Source organism: Sesamum indicum, linkage group LG3 (assembly GCF_000512975.1).
Source record: "Sesamum indicum cultivar Zhongzhi No. 13 linkage group LG3, S_indicum_v1.0, whole genome shotgun sequence".
Lineage (NCBI taxonomy): Eukaryota > Viridiplantae > Streptophyta > Magnoliopsida > Lamiales > Pedaliaceae > Sesamum > Sesamum indicum.
Window position 1 is genome coordinate 9150872 of NC_026147.1, and position 24239 is coordinate 9175110.

The 24239-nt window shown below is 36.7% G+C and overlaps 3 protein-coding genes across 6 annotated transcripts; 2 read left to right on the top strand and 1 right to left on the bottom strand.

The window, feature by feature from the left end:
• LOC105157789 (phospholipid:diacylglycerol acyltransferase 1) lies at positions 839 to 5705 on the bottom strand. Of its 4 annotated transcripts, none has more exons than XM_011074266.2 (7): positions 5244 to 5705; positions 4024 to 4443; positions 3220 to 3442; positions 2834 to 3117; positions 2424 to 2736; positions 1970 to 2229; positions 839 to 1745 (listed from the first exon to the last, which is right to left on the bottom strand). In XM_011074266.2, the coding sequence occupies exons 2-7, from the start codon at positions 4431 to 4433 to the stop codon at positions 1262 to 1264; spliced, it is 1974 nt and encodes a 657-aa protein (XP_011072568.1). In that variant the 5' UTR covers positions 4434 to 4443; positions 5244 to 5705; the 3' UTR covers positions 839 to 1261. The 4 variants fall into 4 exon arrangements, with proteins under 4 accessions (XP_011072568.1, XP_020548248.1, XP_011072567.1 ...); XM_020692589.1 differs by lacking the exon at positions 5244 to 5705 and adding an exon at positions 4804 to 4822; XM_011074265.2 differs by lacking the exon at positions 5244 to 5705 and adding an exon at positions 4569 to 4773.
• Positions 9332 to 13857, top strand: LOC105157790 (protein Brevis radix-like 2). Its single transcript, XM_011074267.2, has 5 exons — positions 9332 to 9967; positions 10217 to 10593; positions 12383 to 12518; positions 12789 to 13183; positions 13355 to 13857. Exons 1-5 carry the CDS (start codon positions 9842 to 9844, stop codon positions 13431 to 13433), a joined length of 1113 nt encoding a protein of 370 aa, XP_011072569.1. The 5' UTR covers positions 9332 to 9841; the 3' UTR covers positions 13434 to 13857.
• Positions 13719 to 23238, top strand: LOC105157853. Its single transcript, XM_020692493.1, is given in 11 exon segments — positions 13719 to 13727; positions 15284 to 15563; positions 16410 to 16453; positions 16728 to 16860; positions 17849 to 17981; positions 18421 to 19013; positions 19588 to 19887; positions 20355 to 20647; positions 20826 to 20918; positions 21160 to 21621; positions 22775 to 23238. Coding segments are annotated over 11 exon segments (2676 nt in total). The 3' UTR covers positions 23111 to 23238.

The window sequence follows — 24239 nt, forward strand, 5'->3', positions numbered from 1 at the left end:
TATTCAATTTCCCAACTCCCCCGTTTTTTGTTTTTTTTTAATATTTTAATGGCGAGTCGGGATTTTAAATCCCAACTCGTCATATTTATATAAATATATTTAAAATAAATATATTAATATAATTTTCTTTTTTTTTAGTAATAAAAAATTAAATAACTCCTCTTTTACAATCATCCTATATTTAAATGTTCTCCTATATGTAATTCACATATAGAATCTCCTATTGCCCCCGTTTGGATAAAATTTCCTGAGCTTCCGTGACTCCTCTTTGAAAAAAATGCACTGTTTGCTATTGCAAATTTGATTGGTAAACCTCTTAGAATGGATGAGCTACAGATTTATCTAAGCCTAGTATGGCAAGAGTGTGTGTGGAACTAGATTTGACTGCTCCAAGAATTCCAACCATATTCCTGGAGTTGATGACCTCACAATTAGGCAGTCTGTGATCACTTTTTTTAAATTACAGCCAATCATTTGTTTAGACATAGCCAAACTCAACCAGGATAAAATTTTCCCATTTTTAAACTCCTAAAGCATCTTATGAGATGTCAAAAAAGCTTAACATGCACAGTAGCAACCTAGCGCATAACCACCCTGGAACAAGAAACAAACATCATCTACATGCAGAGATGCACACAACTTTAAAGCAGCCAAGTCCTGCGAAAGACTTTCAATACACGAGAGAGCTCCACAAGTACTCTTGGGAAACCCCAATAACTGAGAACTCAACATTTCGTAGTAAAGAATTAAGGTATAGTTCAAAGGCCGTTGGGCCATGTGTTGCATGCGTGGTTAAAAGACAAAAAAAGGGGGAGAGGGCCAGGACATAGTCATCCTCTAACTGAACATCTCTAGAAGAAATTACAACATGAAATTATGGTCCAAAGAATAACATCAATAAGATGCTACAATACAGAGGTCACGCGGAGACCAGCCGAATAAGTAAAGGTCTGAAGGACCATAATTAATTACAGAATTTCCAGCAGGCACTGATAAAGCAACATTAAGTTGCTACATATCTGAGGAAATCCGTCCTCCTATTCACCTATAATCGTGGTACAAAATATGAGGAGTACCCATACTATTTGTAGATACTCAATGATGATGGCTCCGGCAACTGGCCGCCATGTAAATTGTCGTGCAAATAATATACAATGCTTCACAACTGGATGTATAAAATTTACGAAATTATGAAGCTTTTGAAGTGATCGTGTATGTATTGGAATGTCTTAAGGGATGAGGGAGTCCTCACAACTGCAACTTAGAGAGGTAACTCAATCTTCTCAGACCACTTGAAGATGTCTGAATACACACGATCACCTCCCAACTCATCTCCAGTAGCACCAGCAGCAACCCTCATAATGTCCTCGATCAAAGCAAAATTTCCCATTATATCAACATGAGCGCCGCTCTGGGTCCCACGGCCCTCAAGAAGATTAGCAGGAGGAGCGTGATCGTACTCCCTCACGTAAGTTTTCAATCCAGAAGGATTGAATCTAGTTTTTCCACGCCACCCCTTTGCGCTCATGAAGCCTGCACTTAGAACAGGCACGGTCTCATCGCCATCAACTGTAAACACACCGTCTTTCAGGCAGCGATTTTCATCTTCTTCATCTGCTGATGTATCGATCTGAAACGGAATGTAGCAATCTGCAGCTGGGATCTGCTTGTAAACATAAGCTCTTTCTGTTGGAATGCCAATCCCATACATAGAGTACACCTCCATGTCTGGAGCATTTGGTAACCTGCAAGACCATGTTGTTTGATTGAAAATATTTAGTGTTCTGGACTGTTGAGACACGAACAATAATTATTGGAATGTCTTGAAAAAGTAAGAACTTCTTTCATATTGCAGTTGCACTAATCCCTTACTCTGCAATGAATGTTTATTATAGATTGATGGATGAAATCCGTGGAGTTGAATAGAAAATCATCTGGTGAAGAACATATAGAATGTGGATCATCTCACCTTGTTTCCAATGGATTTGACCAATATTTATAGTGTGAATATTTGGGGTCGTCCAAATTATCAGCGATTCCATATGAAAAATGAGCACTACCACGTTCCATCATTTTAGGGGCAACATAGTGTAGAAGATCCAATACATCACCAGCAGTATAAGCTTTGTATTCAGCTACAGCTTTGATGCCACTGATACCCATGTCATGATACTCCGTCCAAACATCATGACAGGTGTTATTTGCCACATTGTTACCCTTTATAGCATCCTGCAGAGAACAGCCCACTTGGTCATATCAATGTAAGATCAAGTGGCCGACTTCGCGTTGCGTGATACAGACAGCACATAACAACATCAGAAGTGGCATTAAAAAGTTCATGATCCCTCTGCTAAGACAAAGCTTTTCAAATGGAAATGGATTTTTCTATTGACGAATATCATGAAGAATGTCAGAAATGTTACCCTAAAGTCAATCCTCTGAATCTCAGAAGAATCTGCGTCTGCTACATCTTTTCCAAAAGATATTATTCTTCCATAATGGACATGTTTTGATTGTGATTCAGTATTGATGGGATTCTCTGTACTATTGATACTTTGCTTTCTCTTGCTTGGAACATAGCCTTCCTCAGGTGACCAGTCAAGACTACCCCAAATGGTTTCTCCACCTTTTGGTATCATAGACATTGTCGAATCCCATGTCCTCGTCATCTTCATTATGTGCTGCAGAGTTTGGATTCGAAATAAATCCTTATCGAGAACACCCGGGGCAATGGCCCTGCAGTACAATTGACAAAAAATCGGACAGGCAACTGCATTACCTATGCAAGTTTACAGTATAATAAACAAACAAGTTTATGTATTTCTAAATTTACCTGGCAACAGCGATATCCTTTGCTTCCGCAGAGAAAAGCCCAGAAACGGCTTTTGGAACACCTAAAAGAGGTCCGCCAATGTTCATCACAGCCTTTATATGTTTAGCGCACCAATCTGGTCCACCCCCTCCACCCATTGGAGCGGGTGCCTCAACCCACTTCATAAAATGCAAAAAGTATAGAACACCCATGGAATGTGGAATTATTACTGCCTTGTTGCCACCATTTGTAGCAACCATCAACTCAATATTACTTTTTATTCGGCTAAGCGTCTGGTCACGCACCTGGAAAACAAATATACTGTCAACGTCAGAATTGAAGAAACCAGTGGTCTTATCAAAACAAACCTCAAACAGAAACAAGATTGATATATGTTAAACACATACCTCTGTATTCTGGAACGAAAGCCTCCAGTCATATGCAGCCATGTACATCGTTTTCTCTTCATACCCGATCCTTGCAAGATTAGCAATTAGAACTGCCCAGACAAAATATCCTGGAGCAAAGTAATCTGCAGCAACGAGACCAGTGACAGGCCTGACTCTTACACCAGAAGGATCCATACCAGTTTCGTTATCCAACGACATATGTTCCACCCAACATAAAGGTCTACAAAAATAAAAATCAGGAAAAATCATACACAAAGCATGAGAAATAGCTTCCCTATAGTTTCTTATATTAAACAAACAGAATACGGAACATAGGTTAACACAATGAAACAGAAAGCATGTCAGTTTTTCAATAAGCAACTCTTGACAAACTGATTAACCCTCAGAAAGAAAAGCTAATAGCTTTGACCAAACAGACAGCCCTTGAGGCCCCGTTTACAATAGTTGGACTAAAGTAAGTAAAATAATTGGGTTTTATGGTTTCTCAGGTAGAAACATTATGAGGTATTATATCTTGGTTCCGCATAAGTATCAAGTTAACAAAACTCTCAAGAAAGTTTTAACCTCGAAACTAAAATCAAAACCCAAATATTCCTTATACATCAACTTATTTAATTTGAAGCATTAAGTATGAACTCTTTCACCTATCTATCAATCAAACCGAAAACCTCGAACCACAAACCAATCTATATCTTCCAAAATACATCCACCACTTCAGTTCACTCGATGAAATTTCAATGTAAAAAAGAAAAATGGATCATCTGGACCAATAAACAAAGCCCATTTAAAACAGACTTTTACCTCTTATAGACCTCTCCAAATGTGCCTCCCCACAGCCTTTTTCTAAACAAACCATCGGCACAACTATGTCCCTCCCACAGCTCCAGTCCACCAGTCACAATCCCCGGCACAAAAACCACTGGATGCTTAGCCTGCAACCCCTCTTTTTTCAACTTCACCCCTGGCGGGTCGGGCATTGGTCCGGTTATCACCTCAGTGACGTATTGTGGAAAAGAAGAAGGCATCATATTGTATAGAAACAAGAGTGCCCACCACACAACACATATGCACCCAATGAACCAGCAGCAGCTATCCACACAAGACCATTTGCTCCGCTTTTCTGGTTTCTGAGTCTCGGGTTTTTTCTCCTCCGGATCCTGCATTTGGGTTGCATCCTGTACTGGGCCCTTTCTCCTTCTTAGCAGCGACATCCTGATGCCTCTGCATTGAAAATAAATTATCAGAATTAATCTTTTAAAAAATGAACTGAGATCACATTAACCAATATGGAAAAGCTATAAATATGTAATATTAACCAGTTGCTGCCTGTATCTATGTATGTATACTTTTCTTTTGATCTTTCTTATTTAGTGTTCAATGGTGGTGGAGGTGGTGAGCAGCGGAGAGAGTGATGGCAAAAGGGTGCTGGTGGATGGCAGAGGATCAGGTGGTGAAAGGCTGCTCCGCAAGGAATGGAACATCAAAATCCATTTAAATTACAGGAGAGCTCGAACCTTTCAACATGACCGAAAGAATAAAAAGAAAACTAACAGAAGGAAATACTAAATAAGCATGCGTCACCAGATCACTCTAGTTCCCAATACGCATCAAAAACTTCGGTAACTAATTGGAAAAATCTACTGCAGCCAGAATAAGAAAGTTTTGCAATCTACATAATGTGCTCTAACTAATATTTGTCAACGACGAAAAGAAACAAAACATAAAAAGGGGAAGAAAAGATAAAGCATGATTAATTAGGCACCCCGCAGCTCAATTATTAAGTTAGGCAAAAACAAACAACAACAAAGACAAATTACTCAACTATTGTACAAATGTCCAAAGTCCACTTTATTTTGTTTATATTGAGCTATTTTACTAGTTGAAAGGAACACAACTAATGTTCAGCTAAAAAAACCCTAGAAGAAACATCCTCCTCAAAAACCCTGCCGTCAGACAACCAAATCAACACATAACATTAGAAATCTCGTACACGCATAGAGAAAATGGCTTAATATGCTTACGGGAAGAGCAAACAGCGACGGCGATCTGAGAGAAACGGCAGAACAGAGCAGAAACCTCGTCGCCTGAGTGTGTGGTCCGAACGTCACCGCCGCGCTGAAACCGGACCCGGATAAAGTGGGTAATGAAATGATGGTCCGCGTCTGCATTTATATTTTCTGGTCAGTTCTTTTTCTCGCGTCGTGATCACCCGACATACCCGACCCGACACGACCCTTATGAGATTCGGGATTGACAATAAACCCGACTTTAACTGCCCTGTAAATTTGACCCGAGTCATCAATGAAGTCGAGGTAGTACATATGACAGTTACCATGAATTCAGGAACGTGCAATATATCTACCCAACCTCCTCAAATTAGGGACATGTCCTGTAGTTGTTGTCATATTTTTGAATCCATGTAATATGTGTATCTATACATAAAAGTCAAGGTTTGTAATGTTATATAATACCAAAATTTAAACTATGAACTGTACCTTCAAGGACCAATATAATTTAAAGGATAAATAGTATTTTTAGTCCCCACAAATTAGGCTCATTTCACTTTTAGTTTCAATCGTTACTGAATTAGCACTTTTAGTCCCCTAATTTATAAAAATTATAGTAAAAAAATGCAGATTTCTCTGTTCTCTTTTAAAAATTGAATTTCATCATTTCTATATTTCTATAAGTTTAAGCTAAGTAGAAGCAGCACAAAAATTCATATCTTCCACAAGTTAAGTAAACAGGTTAAGTGGGGCATTCATATGCTACTGTTGGAAGAAATGTCAATTTTCCATCCAGTTAAAAATATTTAATAGTCACATGACCTACACTGTTAAATTATATACGAATAAATCGATGAGGATCAAAAGTACTAATTTTTTATAAGTTACAAGACTAAAAGCACTAATCACGTAATAAATGGGACCAAAAGTGAAACAGACCCAATTTATGGGACTAAAGAATAGAAGTAGCATGTCGTATTGAAAAAAAGATTAATTATAAATCGAGGCCCAATGACTAATTTTTTAAATTCAAATTCAACACATTGAGCCTCTACAGAATATTAATATAGTGTAGGTAAATTACGAATCTATTATAACCTTAATTTTATTTATCTCAAGTTTGGATTTAATTTAAAACATTAACTATTCAAGATATCATGAAATTAGAATTAATTCCATTTTTAATTTCTTTTTGTCATTTTTCAGTATGATGAACTTAATTGATTAGTCTCAAATTATGTGTAAAACAATAGAAGTAGCATGTCGTATTAAAAAAATCATTAATTATAAATGAGTTTATCAAATTCAACGTATTATAATAAAATATTTATCCTAATTATGTGATTAATTTATATACTTTTTAAATAACATGTTGTATTATGATCATAACATAATGCCAAAGAACAGTGGTACATAATATAATAATATTTATAAATTAATTAATAATTTTAAAATAAATAAATAAATAACATACACATACTAAATATATATTCGTAGAATTTAAACTCATAATTTTTTAATTATGATACGTGAATCTCACTATTCAAATAATGGACCGTTGGTGTGGATGATTTGACCAAGAACAAATTAATTAATTAAAATAAGAATGGGAATGGGGCTTTAAACGTGTTTTTGAGTATATTATATGGTACTGTGTACCCTCCTCAACTTCATCACCTTGTCACGTGAACACTCAACGGCTATCTTGCCTTCAACTCAAGATCCCATGGATATATATTCAGATTATTGTTTTCAAATGATATAATAATTTCCTAATATTTTTATTTATTATATTATTAACAAACTTAGATTATAAGTTGGAGATCATGAAGACGACTTTGTACGATAATAAATTAGCTATCATAACAAGATGTTTCTTTTTATTACAAAATAATTTTTTACATTTTTAAATAATATTCTAATAAAAAACATTATATTTTAACGAGTGCAAAAGTGTCAAAATGATCTAATTTGAGGATGCAATATGTCAATTATCTGACTTTTCGCTCGGTTTATTTTACGAGAAAAAAAAGAACTATTATTTTAAGTGGTGAAATTATCATAAATTTAAATCGTATAACTTAGATACATTAAGAATGGTCTTATTAAAAATAATTAATTAACAAATAACTAATCAGTATAATATTTTTTTTAATAATATAAAATTATCATTTAAGTCTTATCACTCATCTCCAAAGAATATATAAATTTTGTAGTGAAGATTGAGTGGGAGGGAATCTCTTCAAACAAGGGCCATTGACCTTAAATAGAGGGAAAGTGAAGAGATAATTGAATTGGAACTTTGTTGTTGCATGCATCAGTCTATTAATTAATTAATATTAAATTAATTAGGGGAATCATTATTTTTGGGTTGGTGTGATTTTAACATATTTAAAATATATCAATATCAATAGATTTGTGGAACTCAAATTCATAACATTCTAATTTAATCAGAAAAATTGTATTTTTTATACAATAATTTGTGATATTGGTACTATTAACACTTCGATTGCACTTTTATAATGCAAGGACAAGGCCACGTGCCGCTAAATCATGCAATAAGGGGGACAAAAAATTAGAAAATTGTATTTTATGTACCATAAATTAGGATACTTTTGTGACAATTTGTGTGTAACTTTTTAAAATCACCTTTAACTAGAGTTGAATTTTTATAACATGTAGAGTTTATTTGACAACTCAATCGCCACTATATTAATTAGCCACCCCTAATTAACCCTTTAATTGGAGGGCACTCGTTACCATTGGTGGCTATCTAGCAATAATCCATGACACTACATAACATATGAAATCTGTGTAAAATATGTCAGCTATCCGTACCATGAAGATGCGGTTCTATTGCTGCTCAACTTCCTTGCCAAATTTGAAAATGTGTCAATATTTTAAATCAACCCGCATATTCAAAATAAGCAATTAAACAATTAATAATATACATAATTGATAATATCCAGAATTTAATGCACCTTTATTTCTGCCATGCCGTAGTAGGAATTGAATTAAAGTTTGATGAATGGTGACAGGTACAATTTTTTAAATATGTCAGACTCGGAATCATTTAAATTATGAGTTTAAAGTTTTATGATACCGAATATTATTATTATTATTATTTATAATTTTGAGCATATGTATGTGTAATTAGTATAAATATTATATGTAATCTGCAAGTACAAAAATTCAGATAATAATTATTTAAATTGGTGCAGAATCATTAAAATTACTGTATTTTTCTCTTATATTAGAAAATTCATAATTACGTATCGTACATTACGATAATAATCTATGTACTTCTAAGAACTTTGAAAAAAATTACAACTTTAATTAAAATATAATATTATTTCCCATGCATGTTCTAATGTAATGTGGCAAAATAATGCAAGACTAAGGATTTAAAATGTACAATTCACGTGACCATAAATGTTGTTAAGCAACAGAAGGTCATAAAAGAAAAAGGAAAATATCGAATTAAATTTGAATACGCGATATTAATTATGTGGTGAATATATTTTGAATTGTATATTAATTATATGGTATGTGTATAGTACCAATTATATGATTAATTTGTATTTGAACGAACCTTTTGAAAATTGTATAATTTCATTGCACAATAATATCATGACTAAATATTCCAATGGGAAGTGTTTTTTTTAAAGAGATTTTCACATAAAAATGAGAATATATTTAAATTAGTGATGAGTATGTTGTTAATGGTGTTAAATTAATATACATATTTTTTTTATATTATTTATATGACAATATTAAAATTAATAGCTTGTGAATCGAGTCATACGAATGCAGATATATGTATTTAGTCTACTTTAATTAGAAATATATTGTTTATTTGTTTATCTTGAGTTTATTGATTGATTTAAAATTATTGATGTATTATAATAATATCATATTTATTATATAATTAATACTTTTATTTGAACAGTAAATTAATTACACGACAAGCATATTGAATCAAATATAGTTAAAAATTCTGAATTTTTATACAAAATTTTTACATAGAATATCTTAGGATACCTTTACACTGAAGACTGAATATTTATTAATTAATGTAATTAAAAAAAAAAGGGGGTGGAAAGCAAGAAACAGGAACAAGTTGCTCTTGCTGCTGCTGTTCTTCCTCCCTCGTTTGCCACTGCCACCTCTTCCGCCTTGAGAACCCCACAAATCTCAACAGCTTCTTTGATCCAGTGATCGTTTCCCCACCATTTTTTTATTTCTACCAGAGAGAGAGAGAGAGCCTTGTTTCTCACTCTTGTTCTCCACCTGTGAGTTGTGAAGGGGAAATAGAATAATCAACTCAACCCCATTTCCTTGATCTATGCTGCTGCGCCCCTCTCTCTCTCTCTAAGTCGTCAGAACCTATGTTCTGTACGCTATGCTTCCGCCATTAACGCCTCCTCGATCACTGCCCGACTCTTGATTCGAAGGGCCATTTTACCACACACTCACACACCTTTACACTCTCTGCTACCAACTTCTCGAAGTTTTACCCATAGCCACTCTCCTTCACGATATAACTCGCCTTTTCTTGTATGCCCACTTCTTAGATTTGTATTTATTTCCGACCCTTTTCGTTTTGTAATAGAATGTTGACTTGCATAGCCTGCTCGAAGCAGCTAAACACCGCCGGATCTCTGCGTGACCCGCCGGAAGACGATGAAAACGACGCCACTCCTTCCACCAAGCAGGCCATTAAAGCCCTTACTGCCCAAGTAAATTATCACTATCTTCACCTCAATTTCCATAAATAGGATTAGGCCGAGTTTATTTTGAACAGTGGGAAAACGGAAAATCATTGTAATTAATGTTGGGCTATTGATATGACTCTTGAACTTGCGCTTCTTTTTTTGGTTTTTCTTAGTAGGTAATTCACAATGTAGTTATCAATATTTGAAACTTTGTGAAGAAGATTTTGAATTACTCTAATATGTATTCTTGCTTTCTTTGTACATGCCATTCAGATCAAGGACATGGCAGTAAAGGCATCAGGTGCATATAAGAACTGCAAGCCGTGCTCGGGCTCGTCGGGCCAGGACCGTGGCGGAGCCTACTTGGACTCGGACGCCGGCTCAGTGTCAGAGAGGTTTTATGGCTCGTACAGAAGAGCAGGCAGCTCAAACTCTACGCCGCGGCTTTGGGGAAAGGAAATAGAATCCAAGCTGAAGGCCCTTTCCAGTGGCTCGGCCACCCCTGCTTCAGTTAGCGGTAGAACTGAGTCAGTAATGTTCATGGAGGAAGATGAGCCGAAAGAATGGGTTGCACAGGTTGAGCCAGGGGTGTTAATTACCTTCGTTTCATTGCCTCACGGTGGAAATGATCTGAAGCGGATCCGGTTCAGGTAGCAAATTTGGACTTCCGATTTAATCATTCAGATTCAGCCATAGTTATCTTCAATTGTTTTTAGTTTTATACGATTTAGAATAAGATCGAGACCAATATCCTATAATAATGAAGATATGGAAGAATTCCGTCATGCAAAGTATGGCTGTTTACAATTTTGTACAGGAGTTTTATTCAAGACGATTTCGGGACAATGCGTGTTTACAATTATGCTATATTTTGTGTTTAGAAATGTGGGCTCAATTGAATTTTGAAGAACGTGCGGTTCTATATTTGAATGATGATTTGTTTTGTTTTTGTTTCTTTTATCTTGGTTGCAATTTGGATAAGCAATTATGTACAATCAACTAGTGCTTGGAAATGTCCCTTTTGATCTGAAATTTGAAAGTTGTGATTTGTTTGAGTGGTGAAAGTTTAATGTGGTTTCAGGATGTTGATTTTGATGGGTCATTGTGTTGATTACTTATAGGGATTTGGATTTTTTTAATTGTATAGTGATGTGGTTGAATTGAATGGGGCATGTGAAGCCACACTCTGTTGGACTAGCCCCTCAAATTATGGAGGTGGCCCCTCCAAAAGTGGTGGGCCTTTAGAAAATTGTGGCTTCTTGATTTCTAGCTTATAAAATTCACATCAGCTTTGTCAATGTCCACATGAACTGCATCAGAATTGAAGATATTTGGAAGGAAGAAGGTTTACCTCTAACTGGTTAATAACTGGAACCACTAATGCCATAAAAGCAAAAAAAGAAAGGATAGAGAAAAGAAAGCCATGAAATCTGATGCTCATCTTTATTCTGTTTCTTAACTCTTTAAGTGTCTTTCTGCTTTATCTTTTCTTCTCTGAGTTTTCCTAATTGTTTAATCTCTACTCAAATTGTTGGGACTTTACCTGTAGTTACCTGGGTCAATTATCGTTTAAACTCGTATCAATTATATTTCCTTGAATCGAAATGCTAAAGCAAAGTGATGAATTGGGTTAAAAGTAAAATAGTTCTTCTCAAAATATAATCTCAATTTGGTAAACTCTTCTGGAGCATGAATTGATCCCAAGTGTAACGTGTAAGATGTGGTGTGCTGTCTTGCATTAAACAGAGTATTGGTTTGTGTAGGAAAGCAAAAGTTGTATTCCGACAGCGGGGTGATTGGCATCTTGGACATTGTAGGCAAGCAAGTACTTTGCTCTGACAATAGTTATGTGTCTTGGGGCCTGGAGTCAGTGAGAAATATCTGAAGAAAGTGACCATCTTTTTATTCGGGCCACATCTAATAATTAATTTCAAGAGGATTAATTAGTTTTACAGCACTATTGCTGTTAAAACTTTGTTTCCACATGTGATATAGGGAGGTCATGGATTCTTGTTATCTTACCTCCAATCAACTCATTCATTTCTCGATACATGCTTATAAATTTTTCAGTAGTCAGTAAGTGTTTATCTAGCTTGTACTCCTGCAGGTTATTTGCAAATTTTGAAATTCAATGCATCATAATAAAGTTAGATTGCTGCTAGTTGCTTATGGAATTTAATTTATAGCTTTTGGATAAAGAAGATGAAGTAACACGTGGATGTTGATGCTCAATGCATCAATGATAACAAGGAATTTTCCTCTTTGCTTCATAGTACTTTCTTCTATTGTAAGGTTATATGAAGGAGTTATAGGACCCTCTAATACATAGTGTGTTCTCTTGAGTAACAATCTGCCTTTTCCTTTCTCTGCTGTTTAGGGAGGATTTCAAAAATTGTACATATGTACTAATCTCTGAATTCCCCTGGATGGTTTTTACAGCCGAGAGATCTTTAACAAGTGGCAAGCTCAACAGTGGTGGACAGAGAACTACGACAAAGTTATGGAATTGTACAACGTCCAGAGGTTTAATCGTAATGCAGTACCATTACCAACTCCGCCACGTTCAGAAGATGAGGTATGCTTTTTCATTCTTCTGGTGTCATGAATGATGAGCAATCATGAAAGATCTTAACTGTGTGAACCTGCCATTTTTGGGAAATTTTTGTCTTCTTTATTTAATGTACTTCATCAGTCGTAATCATTCGATCTGGGTTCTTTCTGTTGCTTTTAATTACGGATGTGGAAACAGTCATTTGCTTCTGAGGTGGATACACTGCAGCAAACTTGTTTTTTCTGTGAATATTTGCGAAAGAATATATTTAATCAAGGAATGATTTTCTTTCAGAACTCAAAACTTGAATCTGCTGAGGGTAGCCCTGAGACACCTCCATTAAGCAAAGAGCACATACCTCGTCACTTCCATCACCCAACAGGGATCGGTTATTCATCCTCAGACTCACTCGATCACCAACCAATGCAATCTTGTCAATACAATGAGTCAGGTGGTCTGAATTCAACTCCAAAGCTCTCCAATATGAGTGCTGCAAAAACGGAGACATCATCCATAGATGCTTCTGCTCGATCCAGTTCTTCAAGGGAGATTGACCACTCTGGAGAACTCTCAGTGAGCAATGCCAGTGATTTAGAAACTGAATGGGTCGAGCAAGACGAGCCTGGAGTCTACATCACCATTAGAGCTTTGCCAGGTGGTGCAAGGGAGCTTCGTAGAGTGCGGTTCAGGTAGGTGGTTCTTTCCATATATGCGTATATGACTATCATATTCTGTGAGTCCTATCATCGTTAAAACGCGAGCCTTTCCGTTCTAAGTTTTCATACACTCTTTTATTCCATTTACATTTACATACCATGAAATAACATCTCTCATATCTAACTCGAAAACGATCAATGCAGCCGAGAAAGATTTGGAGAAATGCATGCAAGGATGTGGTGGGAAGAGAACAGAGCCAGGATTCAACAACAGTACTTGTGATTTGCTAAACTAAGCAAGGAGCCTCAGCCATTATCTTGAATTCTTTCATAAATAGGCTTCTGTGATCATCCACAGTGCTGCATAGTTCACCCATAAGTCATTTAAGCTTGTCTAACGTCTCCAACTTACAACTTTCTCTCTAACTTCTTGATGATTGCCGTTTACTCTGCTCGACCCGGGTTTTTCTTTCTCAAATGTGGGAATTTACTATTAGTTTATAGCAAATTTATCGTTTTGTCCTTGGTCATGGTTTTGGATTACATTTGAAACACCCGCTTGGCTACTATGGTAATGGTATGTAAACTTGTAGAAATCTTGAAAATAGAGGTGTTAAAAATTGCGTAGATCGTCGAACGTGTCCAATTTACTGCCTTTGTAGCTTGCTTTAGTCCATATATGAATCTGTTTACGGGTTCGTTTTCAACTTTTCAATGCAATTAGGCATCATTATATGAACTACTTACATTATTACTGGCAAATATTTGCTCTTTTTATTTGAATTTTGTCAGCTGGGATTTAGTCCATAGGCTTTGGAAACTTTTCAAGACATGTATATAATGTGTTTGATCTGTTCTTGGAAATTATTGTTGTGTTTCGTAAATTAGATCATGTGATAGAGAGCATTATGATTTTAGATCCAAATGATGTCAAATTACCCAGGAGGAGCCCATTGTCGTAGAAAGGCCCTAAGGCCATCATATAAACCTTGTGAATAGTTACTTATTTTTTTCTTCTTCTTAATTTGTGATCCTTAATTCATTATTATTTCTACTTCTTCATTATCCATAATTGTATTAAATTATAAATTAATACAAAAAATATATGGTAACAGCTTTGATGCATATATGGCTGAAGTTCATTGATAAGTTTGAAGTTATGAAGTCAAGTTTCATCGAATATGTGTATGTTTGTTTCAATATTAGATCAATTTATTACAATTTTATTCATTATTTTTAGTTAGATCGACATATTATAAAGTTATTAAAATATTAATTTAATTATATAACTACAATTTTAAAGAATATGTTACACTTTTTATAGTTACATTGAATTAAGATACTGTCAAATAAAGCATAAATTACAGTAAGTTCTTTTGAGACTTGTAATGATTACAAATAACTCCTATTTCTATTGTTTGAAAAATTACAAATAAATTATAACTATTTAATAAATACTCTTTACAATGGGTTGTCGCGAGAGAATATTTATTAGACAATCATTAATTTTAAAAAATATTTATAATTTTTTAAATAGTAAAAAAATATTTATAATTATGATAAAACTTTAAAACAAATGTTGTAATTTACGCTAAAATAAAATAAAAATATGCTCTATAAATTGAACTATGATTCATTGTGAATTATACAAATGTCCTAATTCATAATTCAAATAAACTCAATGATTGAAAATGAGGGGTACTAGGGATTTTTGGTCCACATGATTAATGTTTTTAGTTTTGCACGTGCACACCACTAATAAGATTGATTAATAATAATCACCAAATAATTATGGGTAGAGAAGCAGCAAGGTTATTTTGGTCACTTCAAGCTAGGGAGGGGGGAGGGGGGAGGGGGTTAGCAGAGGACATTTAAGTAAATACACAGGCCATTTTTTAGTCAGCATCTGCTGGCAGTGGCAGTCATAAATAATAATGAGGAACTCATCGCCTGCCCTTTCCCAATTACAACAAAAATTTGCCCCCAAATTTTCGCCATTAGTAAAAACCTAATTCCCTTTTGAAAACCCTCGCTCTCAAACCCCCCCCTGCTCTCTCTTTCCCATTCAGCCGTTCTCTTCTTTCTCAAATGCAAAACCCCATTCAATCCCAAACCCTAGTTTGCTCAATCTAGAGTTCCTGGGGATACGTTTCTCTCGTTACGTATCGGAAGAAAGTGCCTTTTTTGTGCTTTGACTGTTGTTCTTGGCCTGATTGGTTGATTGGAGATGGTTTCCGGTTCAAGAATCGAGGGCGGGGCTCAAGTTTTATCGGCGGGGGGGGGGGGGGGGGTCGGAGAACTATACAATCGATTAAAGAAATCGTGGGGAATCACTCTGATGCTGATATCTATGTGGCGCTTAAAGAAACCAATATGGATCCTAATGAGACCACTCAAAAGTTACTTAATCAAGGTCTGTATTCTGGAAAACCTTTTTGGTTTCTTTTATGAGGTTAGGTGTGTTTATTCTGGGATTTTGTTTTAGTTTGGAGGGGATTCTTGGGGTTTCTTGATATGGAAGCTGGGATTTTTGACGTGGTGCGGCTGAAATATTACCTGTTTAGTGATTACACATAATATAGATGTAGAGAGTGATGTTGGTATATGTTTGCTGTGCAATGTAAGTAGAATAAAGGGAGGGATTCTTGAAACTCTTGATTCTTTGATTGGCGTGCTTTCTGTGCACCATGAAAACTCTGCTCTAGCGTTTTTTGTCTTTGGTCGTAACTTGTTGAAGAGGAAGGGGTCAAGTTAGTTCTGTATTTATTCCTTGCAGGGCTGGATTTTTGCATGTGGCTTTTTATGGCCATATTGAGCAGCAGTTTCCAAAGAGTACTGAGATAAAACTTTGAAAAGAGTGGAGTTGGTTTATGTCATTTATGAATAACTGGCTGACGGTTCTCAGCTCAGGAAGCTCTACCTTATATTGATGTTAGAAGTTATTAGCCCATTTCCCCTTTTTTTATTGACTTTGCATCCTATGCTTCTTTGGAGACTCCAGCTTTTAGTTCTACACTTAACACGTTGCACATTTTGTTCAGGTTTATTGCTGGAGGTCCTTGATTCACTTTTTTATTATGTAATATAATAGTCAATCTTCTGGTTTTTGGTTTAGTTTTTATTTCATTTCTCAATGTCTCTTTTGTTCCCTAATCTAGATTCGCCTTTTTACTGTGTAAAGTTCCGTCTTCTGCTCTTACCGTTTACTTTTATTTCATTTCTCAATGTCTTTTACATTGCATACTTGTTTTTCATGCAGATCCATTTCATGAGGTGAAGAGAAAAAGAGACCGTAAAAAAGAGGTATATATTCTTTGTGCTTTTGCTTTTGTTTCTATCAGTGCACTTGTAGACCATTGGGAAATAATCCCTCAACTTTGCTTATACTTGTTTCCATCACTGTTGTTCGGATTTAGTTTTCATCATTTAGTTGTTGAACTCTGTTATGGATCTTCAACATTAAAGTTGTTAGATACTGAGATGCGTGAGGTTTTGGGGGATTTTAAATTTCATTTCATTTTGAATTGACATGCCTAGAAAGTATGTTTGACTTTATCCGTATCTATATGTTGCACAGAATTCAGGTTATAAGAATTATGTTGCTGCAGAGCCCAGGAAAAACACTGAGCTTGCACGCATGCCAGTGAAGAATAGTACTTATTCTGATCGAAATAGTCGAAGAGGTGGATCTGGTCGGAATATTGCATCGGGTAATATGACATCCTGCAAAGTTTTTCTCACATCTAGTTATTTGGAAATCCTTATGGGATGCAGATGAGAACTTCATAATAATGATCCTTTCATGAAATCAAACCACTAGTTCCATTTGTGATATCTTCTGCTTCCAAAAGGTGTTATTTTCATTTGCTTCTGTGGGCATGCCAATTGCTTGCCACTTGGGAAGCAAGATTCTGTATGTGCGAAGTAGAAATGGCAGATTATTGTCAAAAGGCAAAGAAAATACTTATAACTCGAAAAAAATGCATCCTATTTGCTGTCTTTCCTTTAAATCTAATATAACTACTCAACTGGACGGAGAAGTGGCTTAGGCATGTATCTCTGTTTATATCCAATCCATCTATATTGCAGCAAGACAAGCTTCTTTAGTGTGCTACTCCATTTATTGCAACTTTTCCCCAGATTTTTCTATTGTCTTCTCTATTAGTAGGCCTAATACCTGAGCACATTAGGGAGCTAGAATTAATTTATTTTTCAAATAGCTGAGAAATCAGGAATTTGTTTTTTGGGCTAGCATATGATGTGACTGCCTGTGCTTGAGCACCATCTTGCCTGGGTTTTTTGGTGCATACAAAAACTACAGTGATTATGCTGTTGTTCCTTGCTTCTGTTCGTAGACCACAGATAGCATCCGAGTAAAATTGTATCTAGTGATTCTAGGAAAAGTCAAAAGACCTGTTAGATTGTCTATATTAATTTTCAACTATTTGATCCAATATCTTGTCTAAGGTCTTCTTTTGCCCCCGAAATGTCATTAGGCACGTCAGCTACTAGCAAAAATGTCAAGACTGAATTTTCATTTCAGCCTTGTGAAACAAAATTGTGATGTTGAAAGTTGTGGGGAAAATCATCTGTGGATATGGTCCCCTGGTAAATGTAATTAGGCAATAGTTTAATTGTTCATTGCATTCTTCATCTTGCTGTATGCTATCAAATCATTGATGAATATAGTTTAACTAGATACAGGAGCCAGTCGGGAGTTCCGTGTTGTTCGAGACAATAGAGTTAGTCAGAATGCCGGTGCAGATCCCAAGCCTGCTCAAAGTACAACTTCCACAAATGAAGGGGTGATGTTGTGTGGGTCTATGAAGAGGTACAAATAAATAACTGGTGGTAATGTGCTTGTTATTTCCTTTCTTGGGCATGCCTCATCTAAAGTGTTGATCTGGTGAAGTGATAAAATATTTGGCTTTCAATGAGGGACAGCTGCTCCATTTAGGCAGCTGATAGAATGTCCTTGGCATAATTGGATTTGAGAAGTTTAATAATTAAATAATTGCTGAATTAGTGTTTTTTTTGGCCGTGCCCTGGTTTATTTAGTTAAACTTGAGACTTTATTGTGCTTTCTTTATACCTTTTATGATGGGATTTGGTCCTCCTCTCTCTTACTTGATGCTTGGTACATCCAAAAATAAAGTAAAATTGAAAAACGAAGAAAGAAAAGAGGGTATTCCACTTCTCAAACTACCAAAGCAGGAATTCTGTAAATTCTTTGTTTCGCATGAGGAGTATCTAAAATATAGCTTTTACAGCAAGCCAACTGAAACATCTGCACATGAAAAGCCTCCAGTTGGTCAGCATTCATCTGAGGCTTTAAACAGTCCTGCTGATTCCCAACATAGGCGGACCAAGGATGCTACGTCAGGTGGTAATGACCGGAAAGAAATGCTTGGGGAGAAGCGTGTTCAAATTCCAAGTGCTAGTTCACGAGTACAAGCAAAGGCAAATAGTGCCCCACCACATTCTGCAAATTCTTCTACAAGTTCTGTCTTGGGGGTTTATTCATCCTCTTCTGATCCTGTGCACGTGCCATCCCCTCATTCTAGACCTTCTGCTAATGTCGGTGCCATCAGGCGGGAGGTTGGAGTTGTGGGACCTCGTCGCCAGTCATCTGAAAATTCTGCTAAGCCTTCTGCATCTCAAAGCACCTCTTTGCCCAATACACAATCAGGAAGAGATGGTTACTCACGGGATTCGACGAAACCATTCAATGCTATCCCTAAAAATGACCAATCCAATCAAAATATAGCACCTGAGTCTGCTATACCTGGTGTGCCTGCTGGCCGATCTTTTTCAAGTAATCAATATGGTAGCAGGTCTCATCAACTCATGGGTCATCAGAAAGGTATTATAGCAAGCTTCCTCAAACTTGAATGTCTGCTAAAAGTCTTTTGAAGAGTTGATGCTAATTATTCTTCCTGAAGTATTTTTCTATTATAACCAAACCAGGTCTTATCTATTTAGGGTTTTAAACTTGTGACTTAACTTTCTCTAAACAATACTGGTTTTATAATGCAAAACATTTTTTGTTGGACCAGTGATTACAGCTGCTATGTAGCACTTTCTTCCTATTGGGATTGTTTGGAATACTTCATTTGATACTTGTAAGTTGCAGTAGATGAATCCATATTTGTTGGGAATCAAATTTACTTTGATAGTTTAACAGCAGTTTTATTATAAAATATGCGAGCTTGGTAGACCCTTTTTTAATGCTAAGAGATGAGTATGGAACGAGGAAAATTACAGTGTTCTGATTTCCATTTATATCAAGATTGCTGGTACCTCTTCCGGGGCCAAATTTGTTGATCATGTGTAGCATGTAGTTCAGTAGGGTTGTTTATTTTTATTTATTTATTTATTTTTTCCGATTCCTGCATACGTTTATTGGAGGAGAACTTACTGAAATTTTCTTGCTGTAGCTTCTCAGCCTAATAAGGAGTGGAAGCCAAAATCAAGTGTAAAACAAAGTGCTAATGGGCCTGGCATTATTGGAACTCCTGCAAAAACTGTTTCTCCTCCAGTAGACAACCCAGAAGACTTGAAAAAGGAAGCAGCTCAGGTGCAAAACAATATGTCACGATTGAACCTCTCTGAGAACCCTAATGTAATTATAGCTGCACACATCCGTGTCTCTGACACTGACAGGTGTAGGCTGACCTTTGGCAGCCTGGGGACTGAATTAGATGCTACTACAAACTCAATTTGTGCTACTGCTGAGGGTGCAGATTGCTTTGTCAACTGTTTCATATGCTAATTTTCTAAATTCCAACTTTACTAATACTCTCTGACATTTTGGAAATTTATTTGCCTTGTCTGGCCTGTTTCTAATGTACATTTTCTATAAAGTTGAGTCAGATAAAAGGGCCATGAAAAATTTTAAAGAGTTGGTTTTGCTGGAATCTTTGTTGTAATGCAAATTGTACACTTAGGAGGAGCTAATATTCAAATTAAAAGCAACCTCTTATCACTCTGTAAAAATGTGGATGGGCACAGGGGCTTCCGCACTAAGATTTTAGTAAAGGTAGTCTCTTGATCCAGAACAGCTTCTCTTCACGAATATGGATGAACTTAAAACAGTTCGGTCTGTTTTAATTTGAAACTGACTCAGATTTGATATGTCATATCCCCTATTGCTTCTTCTGGGTGTGAATTTAGTTATGTTATGATCTTTTAAGAATCATTGTAGAAATGAGTAAGCTGTGAATTGGCAGTGTATCAGTCTCAGCCCCAGAATCTTCAGGAGATGAGCCTACTGGTAGCAAACAGTTAGAGATGACAGATGACTCTGGCCGAAGTTCTGGATCAAATTCTCCTCAGTCAGGTGCTGTGTCTGATGACCAACTGACTGAGAAGAAAGAGACTTCAGGTCCGCAGAATCTGGACAACTATGGTGATGTTAGGTTGGTACAAGACAGTAGTCCATCTTACCCTCCGGAATCGCTACAGCAGCAAGATACTACTGAATTGCCAAGCTTATCGGTGAGTGTGACTTTTGTTACTATTGATGTTAACTGGTTGTCGAAGAGTACTATAGTCTCCTTTCTGATTGTTGTTTTGGTAGGACATTCATAATTAATAAGTTTCCTTGAGCTAGTTGCCTTAGCATATATGACGAGCCCAAGTATTTTACTTTTGCTCATGTTTTCACTGCATTCAGGGTTATGACCCACAGATGGGATATGATATATCATACTTCCGCCCAATTGTTGATGAAACTGTTAGAGGACCAGGTCTACCATCATCTCAAGAGGTTAGAATCAAATTTTTAGATGCACTGTTACAAATAGAAACACTCATTCTCAGACACATCCACATCCCAAACAAGAAACATAATAGGTAGATACATAGGCGAAAACCAGTTACGGGAACAGAATGAGCAGGAATTTTTTCTTTTGGTCCTTCGGTAAACAGCTGGATAAACCTTGAGGGTGTTTTGGCTTTACTCTGTTCTACTTTTGAACTTTAAGATCTGCTTGATTTGATTCTCACAGGTGCTGAGTACGCATACAACAAATGCCATCCCTGCTTCCACAATTGCAATGGTACAACAGCAGCAGCAGCAGCAGCAGCAGCAACAGCTGGCTCAGATGTATCCCCAACTTCATGTTTCCCATTTTGCTAATCTTATGCCATATCGCCAGTTTCTTTCTCCTGTCTATGTTCCACCGATGCCTGTGCCTGGTTACTCTAATAGCCCTGCCTATCCTCATCCCTCCAATGGTAGCAGTTACTTGCTGATGCCTGGTAATAGCTCCCATCTAACTTCAAGTGGTGTCAAGTATGGCATCCAGCAATTCAAGCCTGTACCCACCGGTAGTCCAACTGGGTTTGGAAATTTCACCAATCCAACTGGTTATGCCATCAATACTCCTGGGGTTGTAGGAAGTGCCGGGGGGCATGATGATTCATCTCGGCTCAAGTATAAGGATAGTCTTTACGTTCCAAACCCGCAGGTATATACATTCTTTCTTGTTTCTATCATGCATGATGTTGCGGGTTTTGTGTGAACACCTTAGTGATTGTCCATGCCGCATGGTTATGAGAGCATTATTGTCTTTTCTAGACAGATATAGCAGTTGTTAGCATCGCATACTTGTACTGATAACGAAAACGTGGAAACCAGTTACATTACAAACAATGACCTGCTCAAGGATCTTAATCTCCTACTCTACATGCATGTTTTGGGTAGATTTGCTGTGCCGATGTTTTTATGTGGATGCCAGGTACACAGAGACAGAGCTCCAGAGTTCTACCACATTGCAGCTTATCTTTGTTGTCAGGGAAAGAACTAGTAATATAATGACTGAAGGAGTTGTAGTTTGTCATGTGAACATCTTTTTTCGCCCTCAGTCCAGTCTCTTGTGATCATCTTTTTTCGCCCTCAGTCGAGTCTCTGGTTCCTCTCCATAAAGCAACAGTTGTTGAAACTGAGAGCATAGTTATTAATGGCGTACGCGCACATTGCGCTGGCTCAGCGCCATTTTTGTAAAATGGCACCAAGTTGCATGCCGTCGCCATAGTGAAGCTTTTTAGCTGAGCTTTGTCCAGTGTAAATAAAGGCTGGGCATTTTAGCACAGCTTCTATTTCAGCTGATTTATTAAAAATAAATTAAAAAATCAAAATATCTTGCAAAACAAGTGAAATTAGAAATGTAGGATTTGTTTAATCATCTTGCATGCTTTGAACTACCAAAATATTTTGCAAGTTTCTTATATATATGGTATGATTAAAACTGTTTCTAGTGTTTATATTTCCTTATCTGTGCATTAGTGATGTGAAGATATATTAATGTATGAAATATATAATTTATTTCTGTACATGTGCGCCGGGTACTATAAAAATGCGTGCGCCCCGGGGACCCTTGCGCCATGGTGCGCCGTGCGCTATTTACAACTATGTTGAGAGGCTATAGCTGTAAATGAGTCTTGTATTGTATTGCTGCATCTCTACCTGTTAATACTTGAAACTGAATCTTGAAGAAGATACGAAAAAGAATATGCTCATTTTGTTACTCCTTTATGAAAATTGTCCGAGGCATTAGCTTCTTGGGAGACGAAATTGCTAGCCAATTCTGAACATACTCTTTCACATGCTCTCTTTCACAGGCAGAGACATCTGAAATTTGGATGAACCCAAGGGATCTTCCTGGTCTGCAGTCAGCATCATATTACAACATGCCTGGGCAGACACCTCATCCTGCTTATTTGACGTCACATAGTGGCCATGCTTCTTTTAATGCAGCCGCACAATCTTCTCATATGCAGTTTCCAGGCATGTACCATCCTCCCCCACAGCCTGCTCCAATTGCGAGTCCTCATCATCTGGGCCCCGCCATTGGTGGTAATGTTGGAGTTGGCGTAGCTGCTCCAGCTCCAGGAGCACAAGTGGGTGCCTATCAGCAGCCTCAATTGGGTCATTTGAATTGGACTGGAAACTTCTGAATAGAGTTCATTGGAGCATCTGGTCTCCATGGAAGGACATTAGCTGTAGGTATTTCTAATTTTGTTGTTATTAAATGTGAAGAATTCTATCTTTTTAATCAATGCATTAAGTCGTGTTCCCGTCTTCATTATTCTCTAGCATATAGATCTCAAGGACAGTTTAGTTGACAAGGAACTAGGGACCTCTTGGTGTCGGGGGGGGGGGGGGGGGACAGATAATCGAAAGGACTCAAGATAATTCTTCATGTGTATTCATATAACTAGAAACTCTCCTAGTCCAAGTGGCCTAGAGTTCCTTGTATCGGATTCTGTTCTCTGAGAGCCCATTTCTTTGCTCTCTTCTGCCCCTTCTCATGACCACACTTGTTGCTTTGCTTCAAGAACAACTTATAAATCCAAAATACACTATAAAATACTCCGAAATACTTATGTAAACTAGATGAGAGTCTATTTGAGGCGCCTTATCTTCATCTTCAATGTGACTAAGCCAAATCTTATGCAAATCTAAAAGGTCTCGGTCTTGACAGCACAAGATTAGAGAAGAACATTGCAAAGAAAAAGTAAAGGGTAAAGGGTAAAGGACAGATGGGATTAAATAAGTTGGGGATAGCAAAGGTAGACATATCTCTTTCCAGCTTTAGAAAAAGAAAAACCTGCAAATGTTGGGCCTCGGATCACTCCCACCTGGTTTTAAAATTGGACTCTTGTATTGTAACTTTCATTGATCATCTCTTTATGTTGTTACTTATTCTATAAAGCCTCTTGTATGTGTGTGTGTGTGTGAACAAGGGACTTGTCATATTGTTTGGTCTCACTTTTGTCAGAGAAAGAAATGCTAAAGAAGCTATCTTTTGATTGCTGCATTAATTTGGTTCCATTATTCTCTGATATGTGCACTTTAAGATGCATGCAGTTGTTGGTGGGGTTCTGAATTTGCTCTTGGGATTGCCAAAATACATCTCTTTTTTGGGTGATGGTACATGATTGATTACCCATCTTCTTTGCATTCACCCCCTCATTTCTCCTACTAAAGCCTTCACTTTCTGTGGCTGTATGGGGATTGTGAATGTGTGTTTGTTACACAATCTTGAGCTCTGTTTCCACTTTATCACACTTAATTACTACCATT

Excerpts from the sequence above, each read along its gene's own strand:
- LOC105157789 (XM_011074266.2), bottom strand. The coding sequence starts at position 4,433 with ATGTCGCTGCTAAGAAGGAGAAAGGGCCCAGTACAGGATGCAACCCAA. Across the intron at positions 3,118-3,219 it reads TTTCGTTCCAGAATACAGAG|GTGCGTGACCAGACGCTTAG; the intron begins GTATGTGTTTAA and ends TTTGTTTTCCAG. Across the intron at positions 1,746-1,969 it reads TCAAATCCATTGGAAACAAG|GTTACCAAATGCTCCAGACA; the intron begins GTGAGATGATCC and ends ATGGTCTTGCAG.
- LOC105157790 (XM_011074267.2), top strand. The coding sequence starts at position 9,842 with ATGTTGACTTGCATAGCCTGCTCGAAGCAGCTAAACACCGCCGGATCT. Across the intron at positions 12,519-12,788 it reads CGCCACGTTCAGAAGATGAG|AACTCAAAACTTGAATCTGC; the intron begins GTATGCTTTTTC and ends ATTTTCTTTCAG. Across the intron at positions 13,184-13,354 it reads CTTCGTAGAGTGCGGTTCAG|CCGAGAAAGATTTGGAGAAA; the intron begins GTAGGTGGTTCT and ends CGATCAATGCAG.